Raw genomic sequence first — 21,105 nt, 5'->3', positions numbered from 1 at the left:
ATGCTATCTAACGCGACTACAGTTAAATACGGGGCCTCAGCAGGGACCATGCGGCTGAGGCAGCACTAAGGCCTGTTTCCTAAACTTAAAAGCCCTTGTCGGCGAAACTCCTCTGTGCAGGTCTTGACCCCCAGACGTGACCCCAGAATCACCCAAAGTTCGAACTCCCTATAAGGACTTTGTCGGATACCCACACGTACACAGGGCACCTCCGGGCCCGATCACTGTGCACAAAATTCCAGCTTGGCACCTGGGAACTGCCAGTCTGGCACCCTGGCAGTGCCCCTGCCAGCTGGCAGTGCCACCTAGGCACCTTGGCAGTGCCAGGCAGGGACCCTCTCCCGTTCCCACACAAGCCTAATCTTGTTGCCTTGAGAAACAAAAGAACCCCCTCCCCACCCATTAACTAGCTGAATGGCTCACAGGGTGATCTTCACCCAAGGTAAAAATTCAGGGCTGGGATTCTCCGACCCTGCACCGGCTTCCCGATTCTTCCCCGCCGATTCTCGGGCGGTTGGGAGCCGTTGAAAGCGGCCCCTCCGTCGATTCTCCGAGCCCCGACGGGCCGAGTGGCCGCCGAGTTCGGTCGAGTCCCGCCGGCGTGGCGGGACCTGGACGGCTGTGTCTGCGGGGGCTGTCCTGGAGGGGGAGGCGGGGGGGGGGTTCAGACCCCGGGGTGGGGGCGCCCCAAGGTGGGCCTGGCCCGCGATCGGGGCCTACTGAACAGCTGCCAGGCTGGTTCCGTGGGGCTGGGCCCCTGTAGGGCTCCGCCATATAGCAACGCATGCGCGGAATCACGCCGGCCGTTCCGCGCATGCGTGAACTCGGTCCGGCCGTTCCGCGCTGGCTGGAGCTGCGGGGACCACTGCTGCGCTGACCTAGCCCCCTAGGAAGGGGAGCATTCCCCATTATCGGGGACCGTTGACTCCGGAGTAGTTGGTGCCGCTTTTCACGCCAGGGTGGGGACATAGCCCCATTATTGGGGAATTCCGCCCCAAGTCTTTAACACAATGAATCAACAAACAGCACCCCCCCCCCCCCCCCCCCCCCCCAACCCATAACCAACTTTAATATCAAACATTACAGGACAAAAAAAGAGAACCACACCCAGATCCCTGTCCTCAAACAGTTCCAACAGTACAGTAAATAACCCCCAAATTCCCCCAGATACAACTCCCACCAACATTCTTGAAAACAAACATACCCCCCCTCCCACTTTACAACCATCACACGCAAAAATTACAGCTGCAGAAGAGCTCAAGAAAGACCAAACAAAAAAAGGACCATAATCCTCAAACCTTTCAGTTTCCCCCAATCTGTGTTTCTTAACAAAGTTACTCGCTTTCTCCAGTGCGTCAAAATAGTAGTCTCTGTCTCTGAAAGTAACTCAAAGATGAGCCGGGTACACGATCCCAAAACATAAATTGCTCTTGTATGAAAATGGGGGTGTTTGGAGAAGTGCCTTTGTGCAATGTGGCCTGAAACTTGCCATAGTTATGTGACCTCTGATGTCATCCTTGGGTGTTGTAAAGGCTCGAGATCAGAAGCCATTTAATCCACCACTTGGAGGAACAATAATAGTGCCCAAAAAAGTATTTTTATTATAATATTCCACAGGAATTGATGCTACTCAAAACAGTGAGGTAACTCATTTAAGTATACAGGCTTAGCATCACAACACAAGTACTCATCTGATGCATCTTGTAAAGTAAGTAAACTGTAGCAACTCCAAACCCAGTTTAGGTCTTATGCTTTTCATTAATTGTCAACTGAAATACCTCTTTTCCCTCCAATTGGTTGTATGTTGTTGATTCATTCTTGTATTCTTTTCCACAGGCCTCTTTTCTTTCAGACCAGCCTGAGCCTTACTTACCATTCCTGTCCAGATTCCTTGAAACACAAATGTTTGCCTCATTCATTGACAATAAAATAATGTGCCATGATGACGATGATAAAGACCAAATCTTAAGGGTATTTGATGCCCGAGTTGACAAAATCAGAACTTTGAATGTTAGAACGCCAACGCTCCGTACTTCAATGTATCAGAAGTGTACTACTATAGATGCAGCAGGTGAGGGGGCCATGGGATGTCCAATGTTTGATCTATATTCTACTTAATTTCTATTTTTCAGTTAACTATTATTGTTGTAATTTCACTTAAATACATGTTTAGGCCATCAGCACATCTGTAGTGACCGTTTTGAACTTGATAGTTCAATTGTAGCCTTGGTACTCAATCATATAATATATTGAGATCCATTTATCTGGACAGTTACACTTGTCTGATATTGATGCCATCTTGAGTTTCAGCCATTGCAATTTTTAATTTAAAACAAAAAATGTTTTTAAATTGGGTTTTGTACATATTTACAGTTATGTACACAGAATGAAATAAAATAAAAACAAACTGGTGGGATATTGTACACCACAAAAACAGCAACTCTGTATAGTCAGCAATATTGCGTTTAACAAATAAGTAGACACATGTTTGCTGGGTGTGGGGGGGGGGGGGGGGGGGGGGGGGGGGGGGGGGGGGGAACTGGGGAGGTATATATACATTTGGGTGCCGGAGAAACAATTACAGTAGTTACATCCAATACAGAGAGGGCAATACGAGAATGGATCTGGTGTTGGTGGTGTTACTTGCTTTGCAATTTTTAATTTTGATGTGCCCAGTAGATGGGTTTCTGCTGGAGCATGATGTAAAATATATTGTCAAAAACAGAAGAAATGAGCATTTACTTTCTTTAGCTCTCCATGTACATTCTGTAAGTTGAGCACATCTTCCCAAAGATAAATTCCGTTATGTAAAGATACTGATTGGAAGCAAATTTTGTATTTCAAAAAACATTTTTTTCCTGCCACATTTTCTGCTTGTTAAACTGGGATTCTGGTCCTGAGGAATGAAACATTATCTATTTTCAGCACCACTGTGCCTCAAACACACTGAGGCCATGAATCACGCCAATATTACAGTAAATTGTCCTCTTACTCTGTCCCAACAATATATCTCAGAAGTGTAACTCAATACAAATTTTACCATTTCCCAAATCATTCATCAATTGGCTTTTCTGAACAAGATTTGACAGTGTTGAAATAGTGGTGGGGCTCAACCCAACTGCCCTGGCAACAAATGCTGTCTTACCAGCAAGATTCAAATCCTTCCAACAAGTATCTTTTAGAACAACAATGCCCAACTTCATTTCATATTGACAATATAAAAAACTTTCATTATAGACAAAAGAAAATAGTGTGTGAACAGCAGATGAATGCTTAGTCGTTACATTTGCACTTCGTTGCTTAGTCCCAGCAAAGTTAGTATGGCAATGACCTGTTGAAGCAGAACTGTGTGATGCAGAATGAGCAAATTACACAATTGCTAGCAACATTTGACCAACAAAAACTACTTCAGAACATCTTCTGGTGGATTTTGAGTGAGTTCCAGTTGCCTTTGGAAAAGTGCTGTACGGCTACCCTGAAAGATGATCAGGATCATCTGTTCAATTCATGGCGGCATGATGGCCAGTGGGATGCAGAATGATACTTCATCAGATATCTTTCCTTTCACCAGTGGCACCATGCAAGACTGGGTAATGGCTCCGGTACTATTTGCTATCGACTTTTCGGTCATTCTCTTGTAAACACTAAAAAGATCTTGACATAGGATTCAGGGCAAGTGGCAACCTCTTCAATCTGCAAAGACTCGATTGGTTCCAGCAACTTCCTCACCCCAGACGTCGAGCTGACCGGTCTATAGCTTCCTACTTTTTGCCTCTCTCTCCCAATTCGTGGGGCAGTGGCATCAGTTCTGGAGAAAATGGGAACTGTATTGTTGGGATGGTCTTCACCTGAACCATGATGAGACCATGATGAGGCCAGTGTTCTGGCAGGTTGGATAACTAGGGTGGTAGAGACAGCTTTAAACTAAATTGTGGAGGCGAGGAATCAGGATTGAGAAGATGTGATACATAATGCAGAGAAGGCAAGACAAGAGACCAAGATAACAATGAAGGAAATGCTCATCACTGTGTGGCAGGAAAGAGTGTACAAACCTTTTTTTAAAAAAATAATAATTTTTATTAAGGTTTTCATAAAATATCAATAACAAAATGAAAAAGGAACCCAACAGGGTTGAGTACAAACCACAGTCCAAAAAAAGCAACCCTCCATACCCCCCTTCCCCCTGTACATAAATAATAAATTAACATTAACACCCCGACTTAAGACAACAAATATATACACCCCCTCAGATCCCCCAGTGTAAATAACAAAAACAAAAATAAAGTAAACCCCAACCCCGCCCCGAGTTGCTGCTGCCATTGACCAATGTCTACCGTTCTGCCAGGAAGTCTAAGAACGGTTGCCACCGCCCAAAGAACCCTTGTACCGACCCAATCAAGGCGAATTTCACCCTCTCCAACTTAATAAACCCCGCCATATCATTGATCCAGGATTCCACGCTTGGGGGCCTTGCATCCTTCCACTGAAGAAGAATCCTTCGCCGGGCTGCCAGGGACGCAAAGGCCAGAATACCGGCCTCTTTCGCCTCCTGCACTCCCGGCTCCTCTGCCACCCCAAATATCGCGAGCCCCCAGCCTGGCTTGACCCTGGAACCTACCACCCTTGACACCGTCCTCGCTACACCCCTCCAAAATTCCTCCAGCGCTGGGCATGCCCAGAACATATGGGTGTGATTTGCTGGGCTCCCCAAGCACCTAACACACCTGTCCTCGCCCCCAAAGAACCGGCTCATCCTTGTCCCGGTCATGTGTGCCCTGTGCAGCACCTTAGACTGTATGAGCCTGAGCCTCGCACGCGATGAGGAAGAGTTCACCCTCCCTAGGGCATCTGCCCATGTCCCTTCCTCGATCTCCTCTCCCAACTCCTCCTCCCACTTACCTTTCACCTCCACCACCGAGGCCTCCTCCTCCTCCTGCATCACCTGGTAAGTTTCCGAGATCTTCCCCACTCCCACCCACCCCCTCGAGAGCACCCTGTCCTGCACTGTGCGTGGCAGCAGCCGCAGGTACTCCACCTGCCGCCTGGCAAACGCCCTTAGCTGTAAGTACCTGAAGGTGTTCCCCGGGGTGAGCCCATACTTCTCCTCCAGCTCACCCAGGCTCGCGAACTTCCCGTCCACAAACAGGTCTCCCAACCTTCGTATCCCTGCCCTGTGCCACCCCGAAAACCCTCCATCTGTTCTACCTGGGACGAACCAGTGGTTCCCCCAGATTGAGGGCAGCCGCCACCACCGGGCACGTGGTATACCTCCGTGGAGGGAACGGCAGCGGCGCCGTTGCCAGCGCCCCCAGACTCGTACCCACACAAGACGCCGTCTCCAGCCTCTTCCATGCAGCCCCCCTCCCCCTCCATCACCCACTTGCGCACCATCGTCGCATTGGCGGGCCAGTAGTACCCACAGAGGTTGGGCAGCGCCAGCCCCCCCATCTCGACTCCGCTCCAGGAATACCCTTCTCACCCTCGGAGTCCCTCGCGCCCACGCAAACCCCATTATACTCCTGTTGACCTGCCTAAAAAAGTCCTTCGGGATAAACACGGGGAGGCACTGGAACAGGAACAAAAACCTTGGGAGCACTGTCATTTTGACTGACTGCACCCTACCCGCCAAGGATAGCGGCAACACGTCCCACCTCTTGAACTCCTCCTCCATTTGCTCCACCAACCTTGTGAAATTAAGCCTATGCAGGGCCCCCCAACTCCTGGCCGCCTGGACCCCCAAATACCTGAAGCTCCTCTCCGCCCTTTTTAGTGGGAGCTCGCCAATCCCTTCTCCTGGTCCCCTGAGTGAACCACGAACAGCTCGCTCTTCCCCATCTTGACCTTGTACCCCGAGAAATCCCTGAATTCCCTGAGGATCCTCATTACCTCCAGCATTCCCCCCCACCGGGTCCGCCACATATAGCAGCACGTCGTCCGCATAGAGCGACACCCGATGCTCCTCCCCACCCCGCACCAACCCCCTCCAGTTCCTCGACTCCCTCAGTGCCATAGCCAGGGGTTCAATTGCCAGTGCGAAGAGCAGGGGGGACAGGGGGCACCCCTGCCTCGTCCCTCGGTGCAACCGAATGTACTCAGACCTCCTCCTGTTCGTGGCCACACTTGCCATCGGGACCTCATACAACAGCCTAACCCACCTGACAAATCCCTCCCCAAACCTCTTCAGCACCTCCCACAGGTAGCCCCACTCTACCCTATCGAAGGCTTTCTCAGCGTCCATTGCCACCACTATCTCCACCTCCCACTCCCTCGCCGGCATCATGATAACGTTCAGAAACCTCTGCACATTTGCGTTCAACTGCCTCCCCTTCACGAGCCCCGTCTGGTCTCCGTGGATGACCTGCGGCACACAATCCTCAATCCTCGTGGCTAAGACCTTCGCCAGCACCTTGGCATCTACGTTTAGCAACAAAATCGGCCTGTAAGACCCACACTGCAGGGGATCCTTGTCCCGCTTCAGGATCAAGGAGATCAGTGCCCGAGACATCGTCAGGGGCCAAGCCCCCCCTCCCTTGCCTCATTGAAGGTCCTGACTAACAGCAGGCCCAACAGGTCCATATATTTTTTATAGAATTTGACCGGGAAACTGTCCGGCCCCGGTGCCTTCCCCACCTGCATGCTCCCTATCCCTTTGGTCAGCTCCTCCCGCCCAATCGGGGCCCCCAATCCCGCGACCAGTACCTCCTCCACCTTCGGAAACCTCAATTGGTCCAGAAAGCGGCCCATTCCTCCCTCCTCCAGTAGGGGCTCGGACCGATACAATTCCTCATAAAAGTCCCTGAAGACCCCATTGATGCCAACCCCACTCTGCACCACACTCCCTCCCCTGTCCTTAACTCCCCCGATCTCCCTAGCTGCGTCCCGCTTCTGAAGCTGATGCGCCAGCATCTGGCTTGCCTTTTCCCCATACTCGTAAATCGCCCCCTGAGCCTTCCTCCACTGCACGTCCGCCTTCCTGGTGGTCACCAGGTTGAATTCGGCCTGGAGGCTGCGCCTCTTCCTCATGCACCTCCGCATACCTCCTGTCTACCCTCACCATCTCCCCCACCAGCCTCTCCTGAGTGTACAAACCTAAGAGTGCACCAGCAGATTAAGCTCGAGGTTACAAAAATGGTAAAAAGCCAGAACCAAATGCTCTGTATCTGAATACACAAAGCATTAATTGACAGCTCAAATAGAAATAAATATGTATGATCTGATAGCCATTACAGAGACCTAGCTGCAGGATGACGAGACTGGAACCTGAATATTCCCTTTGGGTATATGACATTTAGGGCGAACAGGAAGCTAGAAAAAGGTGGAGGCATTGTTCTGTTAATTAAGGATGATATTGGTATAAAAGTGTTTTTCAAACTTTTTTTCCCGGGATCACTTTTGCTAACCTTCACGTCCCACGCTGGGTGACCTTTGAGACCCACAGCAGCTGGCCTTCGCAACCCACGCCGACTGATCTTTGCGACCCATGCCATGTTCGCTTACCTTTAATACGATCTCACTTGAATCAGGTTCAAAGGCGGAGAAGGCAATGCGCATATCACTTGCAGACTTCAGCCAGTTCCTTTGTGCCGTCTTCATCTTTGTGAAAACGAAAAATCCAACCTTGCAAATGTTGTTGTGAAGGGCAATAGCAACAAAATGCTTGTTCTACTCAGCCCTGTATACTCCTGGGAGATGCTACACCACAATGTTGACAGCCTCATGTAGCCATCTGGGATGGCCACTTACAACCAGGAACAGAGAAGGTCGCAAAGCATAGTGGGAAAAATGGACAATGCAAGATTTGGGCAGGTTCAGAGCCTGAATGTATATTTGCGAGTGAGGAATCCAGATGTTATCGAAACCCCCAACCGATTAGCATTTGATGGCCCATCTCTGCCAGAAAAGGACTGATACTTGAGCGACCGATACAGTCCCAGACGTTTCGGCGCCACTCCCTGTACTCGGGAAGCGAAACAACAGGGTCAATGACCGCTTGGGACACGCCCAGCCATCAAGGCACCCGCCCTTTTATTGGTTTGAATCGAACGCAATGATCAGGAATCACCCAATTAGTGGGGTCCAAACTGAAAGACCGCCCAAAAGAGTGCGAAAACCCCCAAGAATAAAAAGAGAGTCCACCATGTGTTCAGCCTCTCTTGGCCCTGGCGCTCCGGCAACGCCTTCCTCCAATTGCAGCACCACCAGAAGCACGTTCAAGTTCAACGCCCGCTACCAGACGGATGAGCCTAGCTGAGCAGCAGTTACTTCTACAGACCCGATAGATCCAGAATTGAACAAAGGTCACTGTTCCTCTGACCAAATTCGGGTGCCTGGAGTTAAGTACAGGTTGTCATAGATGATAGGTGTCGTTTAACTAGTAGTGTTTATGTTGCATGATTAATTGTGTGTGTAAATAAAGTACCCTTGATCTTGAACTAACTAACTGGTGTTTGGCTCTTTGATTGATAGGCGGTTGAACCTTGTGGTAGTATCATTTGATACCTGGTGACTCTGAGCAATCTAGTATAGATATCTAAAGAAAGGAAGGCAACCTCACTGACTGCCATATTTACAGCAGGTAAAAACAGGCAACACTCATGAGCTTTTGGTGTGCTTTTTAATGTGGTATTACAGGTCAGCTACAGCAGTGTTGTCTTTTAATTTGGAGTCAGGTATAAGTTAATAACGGACTCTGGGGTCTCAACCTCAAAAGAAATTTTTAGCCACCACTTCTCCAAAATCTGAAATTTCTCCTCTCATTTGCCAGTACTTCCCTGCATATAACAAACATGGGCTTTGCATCTTTATTTACAGTGGCAAATTGACAATACCACGCATCAAGGAATCATCTGTATACTGCTTGTTCCAGAGTTAAGTTTCTTCTTTGAAGGCTGTTAACCAGAGGTCCTGAAGCTCTGTACAGAGCTAACACTAGCACTGTTCTGCCCTGCCCTGCCCTGGACTCTCCTGTACAGCTCTCTCCAGCCAATTCGGTTGTGAGATCCTGTCCAATAGGTAAATTGCCTATTTGAGTCTCTGGCCATCTCTTACTTTTAAGAAAACCATTCATCTTCACAGTTCACTTGCCTTGCTTGCTAGCAGCTAGAAAAATGAAGTAACTCTACTCCGTGATTTGGCACCAAAAGCACGTACCTGGAGGGCGCTTGACGTCAAGTCTGCATGCCGGGTGCGTGACCTCCTCTCTGCTACTGCTTCTGGCCGGGAGACTCCAAATAGCCTCATGTGTTTTCATTTAAAGGCGGGAGCTGCTGTTCTCAGTGTTAAAGCAGGTAACTGGGCGCTTCTCCCATGATTGGGACTACCACGGGAATGGCACGACTAGTCGCTCAGTGATCCTCCCGACACCCGCCTGCGACCTACCCCCAGGCCACGAACCGCCCTTTGAAAAACCCTGCAGTAGAGAGGGATGACCATAGTTCTGAAGATCACGATGTTGAATCGGTTTGAGTAGAGATGAGAAATAGTAAAGGTAACTTGTGGGATAGATTTATAGATCTCCTAACAGTAACCACACTGTAGGGGTATACACGATGAAATAAGGGGGAGTTTGCGAGAAAGGAACGATAATAATAATGGGTTATCTTAATCTATATATAGATTGGACTAATCAGGTTGGCAAAGATTGCTTGGATGATGAGTTCATAGAGTGCTTTTGAGATAGTTTCTCAGAGCAGCAGGTTACACTAGATCTGGCAATGTGCAATGAGACAGGCTTAATTAATGACCTCACAGTGAAGGTGCCCCTAAGTAGCAGCAATCATAATATGATTGAATTTCACATTCAATTTGAAGGAGAGAAGGTTGAATCTAAGGCTAGTGTTTTAAACTTGGATAAGGGCAATTATGAGTGCATGAAGACAAGTGGCTATGGTAAACTGGTAAATTAGTCTGAAGGATAGGTCAGTGGAGATGCTGTGGCAGACATTTAAGAAGATATTTCAGAACACGGAGAAAGGAAGACTTCAAGGGAAGGACACCCCATCCTTGGATATCAAAGTAAGTTAATGATAGTATCAAATTGAAACAAAAAGCATATAATTTGCAAAGATGAGTGGCAGGCCAGAAGATTGGGCAGAGTATGAAGAGCAGCCAAGAATGACCGAAAGGTTAATATGGAAGGAGAAATTAGAGTATGAGAGAAAGGTAGCTAGAAATCTGAAAACCAATAGTAAGAGTTTCTACAGGTATTTGAAAGGAAAAGACCAAGTGCACGGTCTACTGGCCTCGTCATGCCGGGTGCGAAAATGGTTAGATCACTGGTGAGGCCAAAATCGTGAACCACGCCTGACGGCAATTGGTTTCCAATCGAACTGGCCGGATCCCGCCGCGGAGTGGCAAGAAACCAATGATCACCAACCTAGCCCAATCTCAATACCAATAACGGGAAGGACCACTATTGAAATGTCACCTATGATCTAACCGCCTCGCCAGTGAGTGGCCACGGGGCGCCGTTCAGTACACCTATTTAAAAACATGAAGCCAGTGCAATGGCTGCTGTGGGGATCCAAGGTGGTGAGTAGCCATCTTTGAAATTGGGCAGTTAGCCCGGAGGCACTGGGGCCACTGCCTCACTGGGCGGAGTGTGTGAGGAAGCCCCCTGAGGAGGGGGGAGGGGCTCGGTTGGAGGGGGGTGGGCTCCCCTAGGTGGGGGAGTCACCCCTGGGCTAGGGGTGGATGGTCCAGCGACCGTGGATCCGATATGCTACCCCCCGGATCATGTATACCCTAAGTCTGTCCCATCGAACACCCCTGTGACAGGACCCATCTGTGGTAATATGGTGAAAGTCACTTTAACTCCCACTGACTGTGTTGGCACAGCCGAAGGTTATTGTTTTTTAAAAAATATATATTTTATTCAAGATTTTTGGCCAAACATAACGGTACGTAGTGTTTCTTTTACACAACAATAAAGCAATATAAATAACAGTGGCCAATTTTAAACAAATAAATAAATAATATATAAACAAAAACAAAACTGAATGGCAACTGCCTTGTCCAAAATAAATACTCTCCAAAAATACAATCCAATATACAATTACCTATAACAAATACCTATACATATTATACATATACAATAACATCTCTGCGAGTCCGTCCAATTCCTTCCCCCCCCCCCCGCGGGTTGCTGCTGTTGTCTACTTCTTTTCCATTCCCTCTATCTTTCTGTGAGGTAATCGACGAACGGTTGCCACCGCCTGGTGAACCCCTGAGCTGAACCCCTTAACACAAACTTAATCCGTTCTAACTTTATAAACCCTGCCATGTCGTTTATTCAGGTCTCCACACCCGGGGGTTTGGCTTCCTTCCACATTAACAATATCCTGCGCCGGGCTACTAGGGACGCAAAGGCCAACACGTCAGCCTCTCTCGCCTCCTGCACTCCCGGCTCTTCTGCAACCCCAAATATAGCCAACCCCCAGCTTGGTTCGACCCGGACCCCCACCACCTTCGAAAGCACCTTTGCCACCCCCACCCAGAACCCCTGTAGTGCCGGGCATGACCAGAACATGTGGGTGTGATTCGCTGGGCCTCTCGAGCATCTCGCACACCTATCCTCTACCCCAAAAAACTTACTAAGCCGTGCTCCAGTCATATGCGCCCTGTGTAACACCTTAAATTGTATCAGGCTTAGCCTGGCACACGAGGACGATGAGTTTACCCTACGTAGGCCATCAGCCCACAGCCCCTCCTCAATCTCCTCCCCCAGTTCTTCTTCCCATTTCCCTTTCAGCTCATCTACCATGATCTCTCCCTCGTCCCTCATTTCCCTGTATATGTCCGACACCTTACCATCCCCCACCCATGTCTCTGAGATCACTCTATCCTGCACCTCCTGCGTCGGGAGCTGCAGGAATTCCCTCACCTGTTGCCTCGCAAAAGCCCTCAAGTGCATGTACCGAAATGCATTCCCTTGGGGCAACCCATATTTTTCCGTCAGCGCTCCCAGACTCGCAAACGTCCCATCTACAAACAGATCTCTCAGTTGTACTACCCCAGCTCTTTGCCATGCTCCAAATCCCCCATCCATTCTCCCCAGAACGAACTTATGATTGTTTCTTATTGGGGACCGCACCGAAGCTCCCGTCCTTCCCCTATGCCGTCTTCACTGCCCCCAAATTTTCAATGTAGCCACCACCACCGGGCTTGTGGTGTATTTCTTTGGTGAGAACGGCAACGGTGCCGTCACCATTGCTTGTAGGCTAGTCCCCCTGCAGGATGCCCTCTCCAATCTCTTCCACGCCGCTCCCTCCCCTTCTCCCATCCACTTACACACCATTGAAACATTGGCGGCCCAGTAGTACTCACTTAGGCTCGGTAGTGCCAGCCCCCCCCTGTCCCTACTACGCTGCAAGAATCCCCTCCTCACTCTCGGGGTCTTCCCAGCCCACACAAAACCCATAATACTCTTCTCGATTCTTTTGAAAAAAGCCTTCGTGATCACCACCGGGAGGCACTGAAACACAAAAAGGAATCTCGGGAGGACCACCATTTTAACCGCCTGCACCCTACCTGCCAATGACAGGGACACCATGTCCCATCTCTTAAAGTCCTCCTCCATCTGTTCCACCAACCGCGTTAAATTAAGCATGTGTAATGTACCCCAATTCTTGGCTATCTGGATCCCCAAGTACCGGAAGTCCATTGTTACCTTCCTCAACGGTAAATCCTCTATCTCTCTGCTCTGCTCCCCTGGATGCACCACAAACAACTCACTTTTCCCAATGTTCAGTTTATACCCTGAAAAATCCCCAAACTCCCCAAGTATCCGCATTATCTCTGGCATCCCCTCCGCCGGGTCCGCCACATATAGCAACAAATCAGCTGCATACAGAGATACCCGGTGTTCTTCTCCCCCCCCCCCCCCTGAGTACTCCCCTCCACTTCCTGGAACCCCTCAATGCTATGGCCAGGGGTTCAATCGCCAGTGCAAACAATAACTGGGACAGAGGACATCCCTGCCTCGTCCCTCTGGAGCCGAAAATAGTCAGACCCCCGTCCATTCGTGACCACGCTCGCCATCGGGGCCCTATACAGCAACTGTACCCACTTGATATACCCATCCCCAAAACCAAATCTCCTCAGCACCTCCCACAAATAATCCCACTCCACTCTATCAAATGCTTTCTCGGCATCCATCGCCACCACTATCTCCGCTTCCCCCTCTGGTGGGGGCATCATCATTACCCCTAGCAGCCTCCGTATATTTGTATTCAGCTGTCTCCCCTTCACAAACCCAGTTTGGTCCTCATGAACCACCCCCGGGACACAATCCTCTATCCTCATTGCCATTATCTTGGCCAGAATTCTAGCGTCCACATTCAGGGGGGAAATGGGCCTGTAGGACACGCATTGCAGCGGGTCTTTTTCCTTCTTTAGGAGGAGCGATATCGTTGCCTCTGACATAGTCGGGGACAGCTGCCCCCTTTCCCTCGCCTCATTAAAGCTTTTCATCAGTAGCGGAGCCAGCAAGTCCATATATTTCCTATAGAATTCAACTGGGAATCCGTCTGGTCCCGGGGCCTTCCCCGCCTGCATGCTCCCAATCCCTTTCACTACTTCCTCCGTCTCAATCTGTGCTCCCAGTCCAGAAAGCACATCATTCTCTCCTTCCCATCCGGGGGCTGAGCTTCATATAATCTTTCGTAAAATGCCTTGAACACTCCATTCACTCTCTCCGCTCCCCGCTCCATCTCTCCCTCCTCATCTCTCACCCCCCCATCTCCCTCGCTGCTCCCCTTTTCCTCAGTTGGTGGGACGGCAAACTGCTCGCCTTCTCCCCGTATTCGTACTGTACACCCTGTGCCTTCCTCCATTGTGCCTCTGCATTACCCGTAGTCAACAAGTCAAATTCTACATGTAGCCTTTGCCTTTCCCTGTACAGTCCCTCCTCCGGTGCCTCCGCATATTGTCTGTCCACCCTCAGGAGTTCTTTCAACAACCGCTCCCTTTCCCTACCCCCCTGCTTTCCTTTATGTGCCCTAATAGATATCAGCTCCCCTCTAACCACTGCCTTCAGCGCCTCCCAGACCACTCCCACCTGTACCTCCCCATTATCATTGAGTTCCAAGTACCTTTCAATACACCCCCTCACCCTTAAACACACCCCCTCATCTGCCAATAATCCCATGTCCATTCTCCAGGGTGGGTGCTGTTCTTTTTCCTCCCCTATCTCCAGGTCCACCCAATGTGGAGCATGATTCGAAATGGCTATAGCCGTGTACTCCGTCCCCGTCACCTTTGGGATCCGTGCCCTTTCCAAAACAAAAAAATCTATTCGTGAATAAACTTTGTGGACACAGGAGAAAAACGAAAACTCCTTACTCCTAGGTCTACTAAATCTCCAGGGGTCTACTCCTCCCATCTGCTCCATAAAGTCCTTAAGCACCCTAGCTGCAGCCGGCCTCCTTCCGGTCCTGGACCTCGATCTGTCGAGCCCTGGGTCCAGCACCGTATTAAAATCTCCACCCATTACCAACTTCCCCACTTCTAGGTCCGGGATTCGTCCTAACATACGCCTCATAAAGTTGGCATCATCCCAGTTCGGGGCATACACGTTCACTAATACCACCGCCTCCCCTTGCAATTTGCCACTCACCATCACGTATCTGCCCCCACTATCCGCCACTATAGTCTTTGCCTCAAACATTACCCGCTTCCCCACTAGTATGGCCACCCCCCTGTTTTTTGCGTCTAGCCCCGAATGAAACACCTGCCCCACCCACCCTTTGCGTAGTCTGACCTGGTCTATCAGCTTCAGATGCGTCTCCTGAAGCATAACCACATCTGCCTTAAGTTTCTTTAGGTGTGCGAGTACCCGTGCCCTCTTAATCGGCCCGTTCAGTCCTCTCACATTCCACGTGATCAACCGGGCTGGGGGGCTCTTTACCCCCCCCCCCCATGACGACTAGCCATCTCCTTTTTCAATCCAGCTCCTCACCCGGTTCCCACGTAGCCGTATCTCCCCCAAGTGGCGCCCCCCCCCCCCGCCCCGACCACCCCCCCCCCCCCATACCAGCTCCCCCTTCTCCCCAGCAGCAGCAACCCAGTTAACCCCCCCCCCCGCCCCCCGCTAGATCCCAAACTAGCATAATTGCACCCCCCATGTTGCTCCCAGAAGTCAACAAACTCTGGCCGACCTCGGCTTCTCCCCGTGACCTCGGCTCACACTGTGCGAGGCCCCCTCCTTCCTGCTTCCCTGTTCCCGCCGTGATTACCATAGCGCGGGAACAAAGCCCGCGCTTCCCTTTTGGCCCCGCCCCCAATGGCCGGCGCCCTCAGCTCCTCATCCTCCCTCCCCCACTCCCCCACGACATGGGGAAGAGAGAAAAGTTACAGGGTCGCAGGATTAACAACTTGGGAAGTCATCTCTTCCCTCTTTTCCCCCCCTTCATCCCACATATTCACCCCCCCACTTTGTCCCAAACGTTCTTTTTCTGGCCCGCTCACTCCAGTTTCTCCTCGACAATAAATGTCCACGCCTCATCTGCCGTTTCGAAGTAGTGGCGTTTCCCTTGATGTGTGACCCACAGTCTTGCCGGTTGCAGCATTCCAAATTTAATCTTCCGTTTGTGCAGCACCGCCTTGGCCCGATTAAAGCTTGCCCCCCTTCTCGCCACCTCCACACTCCAATCTTGATATACGCGGATCACCGCGTTCTCCCACCTACTGCTCCGAGTTTTCTTTGCCCATCTGAGGACCATCTTTCTGTCCTGAGAAATCTCACCACTATGGCTCGAGGAATTTCTCCAGCCCTCGGTCTTCGCGCCATAACCCGATAGGCACCCTCCACCTCCAGCGGACCCGTCGGGGCCTCCGATCCCATTAACGAATGCAGCATCGTGCTCACATATGCCCCGACGTCCGCCCCTTCTGCACCTTCGGGAAGACCAAGAATCCTTAAGTTCCTCCTCCTCGCATTGTTCTCCAGCACATCCAGCCTTTCCACACATCTTTTGTGTTGTGCCTCGTGGATCTCCGTTTTCACCACCAGACCCTGTATGTCGTCCTCATTCTCAGCAGCCTTTGCCTTCACGATCCGAAGCTCCTGTTCCTGGGTCTTTTGCTCCTCCTTTAGCCCCTCAATCGCTTGTAATATCGGGGCCAACAGCTCCTTCTTCATCTCCTTTTTGAGTTCTTCCACGCAACGTCGCAGGAACTCTTGTTGGTCAGGGCCCCATATTAAACTGCCTCCTTCCGACGCCATCTTGCTTTGTGCCTGCCTTCCTGGCCGCTGCTCTAGAGGATCCACTGCAATCCGGCCACTTTCCTCTCTTTTTTCCATCCGTGTCCAGGGGGGATTCCCTTCTGGATTACTGCACAGTGTTTTTTTGTCGTTAAAATTGCCGTTGGGGCTCCTATCTGTGGTGTTGGGTGCTCTGGTGCACAGATGAGCCAACACAGTTGTATGTGGTACAACTCTATTTTATTTTAACTCTTGTATACAGTTCGTTCTGGATACTCTGCACGTGCTGTCTCCCTGAGTGTGTCGTGTAGCAGGTCTGTCCTTGTCCGTGTCTCCAGCTAATACTGACCACCAGGTGTCGTGTTTGTGCTTTTATATCTTTCTGTGATTGGTTGTGGTATTGTGTGTTCTGATTTGTCTGTTGGTGTGTCTATCATGATGTGTGTGTTTGAATATCATGACATCCCCCTTTTTACAAAGATATGTGCCTACGTGGTTATAAATATGATTGTGTCGTGAGTGCATCTAAGAGTGTGTGTGTGTGTTGTGTACAGCGTGTGTATATGACGTAACTATTTACATGGGGCGATGTCGGGTGCATCACAATAACAAGGTTGTACCATAACAAAACATGAATGCGAGAAAAAAACCACTTGAACAGTGGTCCGGTCAGACGATATCTGGAACGATAAACAACAACAGGTTATAATACAGAAGTGTTTGACTTTTTTGAACGTATGAACAGCGTTATAAGTCCAGTCTAATGGGTGACCGCCTCAAGAATAGGCTGGTCCTCAAGCCGGTTCAGCTGTGGAGATTTTGGTTCACACTGGTTCACCTTGGACTGTTGGAGGTGATGCTGTTGCCGAAGTCTCTACTTTTCCATTTGTTGTACTTCGTGCAGTGCTTGGTTTTTCATTCGTGCAAATATAACATTCAACATCTTTGTTTGTGTTGCCTTGGCTGTGGTTTGGTTTACTAAGTTTTTTTGCTGGCCAGGTGTATATTGTAGCGCGTTCTAACAGCCTGTAACACAGTTCCTTCGTGTATTTCTATGTGCTGAGATGTTACTGTAGTTAGTAAGGCCTTAATTATCCGCAACTGAACACCTTCGTCGGTTTGTGGTCCTTGAGAACAACCACATATTGTCTCTATAATTCTATCAATTAATTTTTGTAAACAGTCAGATGATGTGCTGACTATGCGGGGACATTTCGACTGGCATGCCAACTCAAAAGGGAGAAAATACTTGTCTGCTTCAATAAAGTTTGCCCTGGATTTGACAGGTGGCAAGGTCCCAGAAACAGCCTTAGCTTCTGCATGGGGAGGATTTTAGCTGCTGTGGCCTGGTCACGGGTGGCGATGGAAGGGGCATGATCCGTGGCATCTCACGAAGTCATCCTTGGGAACCAGTGGAGGATCCGGCGTGTGCGTACGGTTCAGTTGTGAGCGTGGAAGGCGGCGCAAAGCTCGCTGATTGCGCCTACGCCCCAATCCATCCGCCCTGCATGCCAGGAACAAGGTGGAGTCTTTTTTCTTTTTATGTTTGTGGTGGACGGCATCTTGTAGCCGATGGGTCGTTGCCATCGAAGAAGCACCATCACTAATATCATGCAAGGCGATGACTGTGCCAGATGTGGAAGTTGGCCGAGACTGTGCACGCTGGTTCCGGCCACCTGCTGTGCCGGAAGCGCGACTCCGCAGAGAAACGTCGAAGCATGTCGCCTTGGAGAGAGAATTGTTGCTCGCATCAACATCTGGCGATGGCGCAAATTGGTGTGTCCGTCTTGGACCGCCGGTGCTGGTCGCCACTGCCGACCCAGTGGGACTGCCACGCGATCCATTCCCTGTCGCCGTGGCATCCGCCGTCACCCTGAGCGTGCCATCACCGAGGCCGCGACACCTCCCGTCCGGAGCAAGGTCTGGCGTGCGCGAATCAGAGTCGGCGCTTGGCTGCTCCCCATCTGGAGTCCCAACAGGTTCACTGGAGGCAGCCGAGATTCCCTGAAGCTGCACTTCTGGAGTCGGAACATTCAGGAATGCACCGACCAGTGGAGAGGCTCGAGCCATCGAGGGTGGAAGCGGTGCGCCGCCACCGCAGTCGTCAGTGGTCCTACCGTGATCGTCGAATGCCTCGGTACGCACTAGGCGAGGTCTGTCACCTTGCACCTTTTGCATAGGAAGTGGGATGCTGTCGTCACTCGTCTCACATCCCGTGGATAGATCCTCATTAGCAGCTTGCTGTTCATTAGGGTTGGGTAAATTGTCAGAGTTTTCATCTGGTGGTGCACACCATGTCGGTGGGCTGTCATTGTCTTGCAGTTGTCCTTAATTTGGGCTTTTCTTCTTTGGAATTTTAAATCTTTCCCCAGACATTGCAGAACCTTGTTTATTACCCCCAAATTCTCCCATATGTATGGTCTCGAATATAGGATCCAATGTTTCTATCGACATTGTACTATTTTCCAAAGAACATTCCGTTTCACTTTTCTTCTCAGGTACCTCATATGTATCTTTGTCTAATGTACATGCCTTCATGGTCTCTGGGTCTGATTTTGCTGGGACTGGCATGGTCAAAGTCTCTCTTTTACTGTTCTCAATTGCCCACATTATACCCCCCATACATAACTGCTTAATCACTGGGGTTAGTGTGGTTAAACATATAGGTAATTTCTTTAGCAAATCCTCAGTATCCTTCTGTGACCGTGCAGCATTATTAATCTCTGTTCGGCTACAATGATTCTGAAGGTCAGCGCATGAACCTTTTTCCTTCGGGCTTGGAAGAGGAGATTCCTTTGGCTTGTCTTCAGTTGGGCTTGAACAGTCGTCAGCGCTGTGCCCTTCATTGTAGCATGAGAGACCGTCATGGTCATGCTGCTGTGCAGTGGAGCATGGGAGGCTGTCATAGCCTTCGCGCTGTTCACGTGAGCATGGCAGACTTGCATCGTCTGCCGCTGGTTGGTCAGGAGAGGTTGCTAGACCCTCATGGTCTTGTTCCTGCAAGGACTGCGCATCGGAGTCAAGCGTTTCTTCAATTGTGGAGTCTGTCCACGAGCTTGCTGTGGAGGCTTGTGACACTGGAGTCACTTCTTGTTCGTGCAAGGACTGCGCTCTGGAGTCTTGCGTTTCTGCAATTGTGGATTCTGTCCACGAGCTTGCTGTGGAGGCTTGTGACACTGGAGTCACTTCTTGTTCATGCAAGGACTGCGCTCTGGAGTCTTGCATGTCTTCTTTCATAGAGTCGGGAACGCTGAGCGGGACGTGGACCATGCTCTGTGTGGCAGCAGGCCGCTCTCTGTGGGCTTGCATCGCTCCCTGTCTGTTAATGTCAGGCAGCAGCATCATCCGGCACTGATAAGTTGGGACGTCATATCTGCTGGGTTGAAGATCTTCAAATCCGAAAAATGAATCCGCATCTGCGTCGGATTCAATGTGGGGGCCGCCAATGTGCAACACGAAAGGTTCGTCCGAGTCATAGTCGTATAGGACCACGGAGCTATCATTGGGCTCGCGAGGTCCGGAAACACTGTAAAGATCGTCATCGAAGTATTCGAGGTCGGAATCATCGGCTTGTGCGTAGGTAACTGCTTGTCGGAGGATTCTTCGGAGGTCAAATTCATCTCCTGGGTCAATTTGCAGCAATGTGCTGTCATTCCAGGTGAGGGAAGGTTGTTTTACAGCTTTAACAGATTTTTGTTTTTTTGATTTGGGACGTTTCCCTTTTAAATTGGTGCGGTCTGGGGCCTCTGACATCCTGACGCTCGGTATGTAGCACGTAGGAAGCGACTGCGCATGCTCAGATCGCTGTTCCTTTACCGATGGCCGTTTTCTTGACTGCGCATGCGCAGCATCTCGCGCATGCGCAAACGAAACTTCCGGTTCTGCGCACTGCTCGCGCAACTGTGCTAGCGTGATACCTTTAGCAAGATGGCCGCCGACCTCGACCCAGCCCTCTCTCAGGCCCGGGATTTCGGCCTCTGGGAATTCGGGCTCCGAGATCCCGGCCACGAGGTGAGTACTGCCGCTTTTCTTACCTTTACTTGCCGATTGGATTGCGTTTTCTTCACAGTACTTGGAGAATTTGTCCAGGACTGCCTGGTAATCGTACCTTTGCTGCCTCCTGAAGAACCTGAACCTTGTGAATATTTCTCTTGCCCTTGCACCGGCGATGGTGAGGAGAAATTCAATTTTTTCGCTATCATCCAGGTCTTGGAGTTCAGCTGCCACCAGGAACAATTCGAACACTTGCCGGTATCGCCGCCAGTTTTCGCGGAGATCGCCGTGGCACTGGAGCGGCTGCGGAACCGGGAGCTCTATCATTTTGCCTGGGCACTGCTGGTTGTCTGTGTACACTGAGGTATGTCAGCAGGTATCGATCCACTCCTGTACCATGTGGTGTTGGGTGCTCTGGTGCATAGATGAGCCAACACAGTTGTATGTGGTACAACTCTATTTTATTTTAACTCTTGTATACAGTTCGTTCTGGATACTCTGCACGTGCTGTCTCCCTGAGTGTGTCGTGTAGCAGGTCTGTCCTTGTCCGTGTCTCCAGCTAATACTGACCACCAGGTGTCGTGTTTGTGCTTTTATATCTTTCTGTGATTGGTTGTGGTGTTGTATGTTCTGATTTGTCTGTTGGTGTGTCTATCATGGTGTGTGTGTTTGAATATCATGACACTATCAAGAGCCCAAAAGTCCGTTCCACCGGGAGCTGCGACTTAGCTGGTCATCGCCGCACCCGGAAGTTGCCGAAGGTTATTGTTAATGAGGAATTGTCAATTCTAGTAATGCTGGCAAAACCCCTTTAGCTTCGGACATTCCCAGAACATGTGGACGTGATTCGCGGACCTCCCCGCGCATCGCCCATGCCTGTCCTCTACCCCCTTAAAAAATCTAACCGTCCA

General features: G+C 50.2%; 1 protein-coding gene across 8 annotated transcripts in view; it reads left to right on the top strand.

The window, feature by feature from the left end:
• The window catches only part of dennd5a (DENN/MADD domain containing 5A), a 496,539-nt gene that overhangs the window by 284,201 nt on the left and 191,233 nt on the right, over positions 1–21,105 (top strand). For all 8 annotated transcript variants that reach the window (XR_011933108.1, XR_011933106.1, XR_011933109.1 and 5 more), the window contains one exon: positions 1,837–2,071. Coding sequence is in view for 4 of the 8 variants with exons in the window: in XM_072466513.1 (XP_072322614.1) it covers positions 1,837–2,071 (235 nt within the window). In the remaining 4 variants the exon portion in view is untranslated. The remainder of the gene's footprint in view (positions 1–1,836; positions 2,072–21,105) is intronic.

The sequence above is a fragment of the Scyliorhinus torazame genome, chromosome 10 (assembly GCF_047496885.1).
Source record: "Scyliorhinus torazame isolate Kashiwa2021f chromosome 10, sScyTor2.1, whole genome shotgun sequence".
Classification (NCBI taxonomy): Eukaryota; Metazoa; Chordata; class Chondrichthyes; order Carcharhiniformes; family Scyliorhinidae; genus Scyliorhinus; species Scyliorhinus torazame.
The sequence above is the reverse complement of the archived record's forward strand: the minus strand, read 5'-3'. Positions and strand labels throughout refer to the sequence as shown.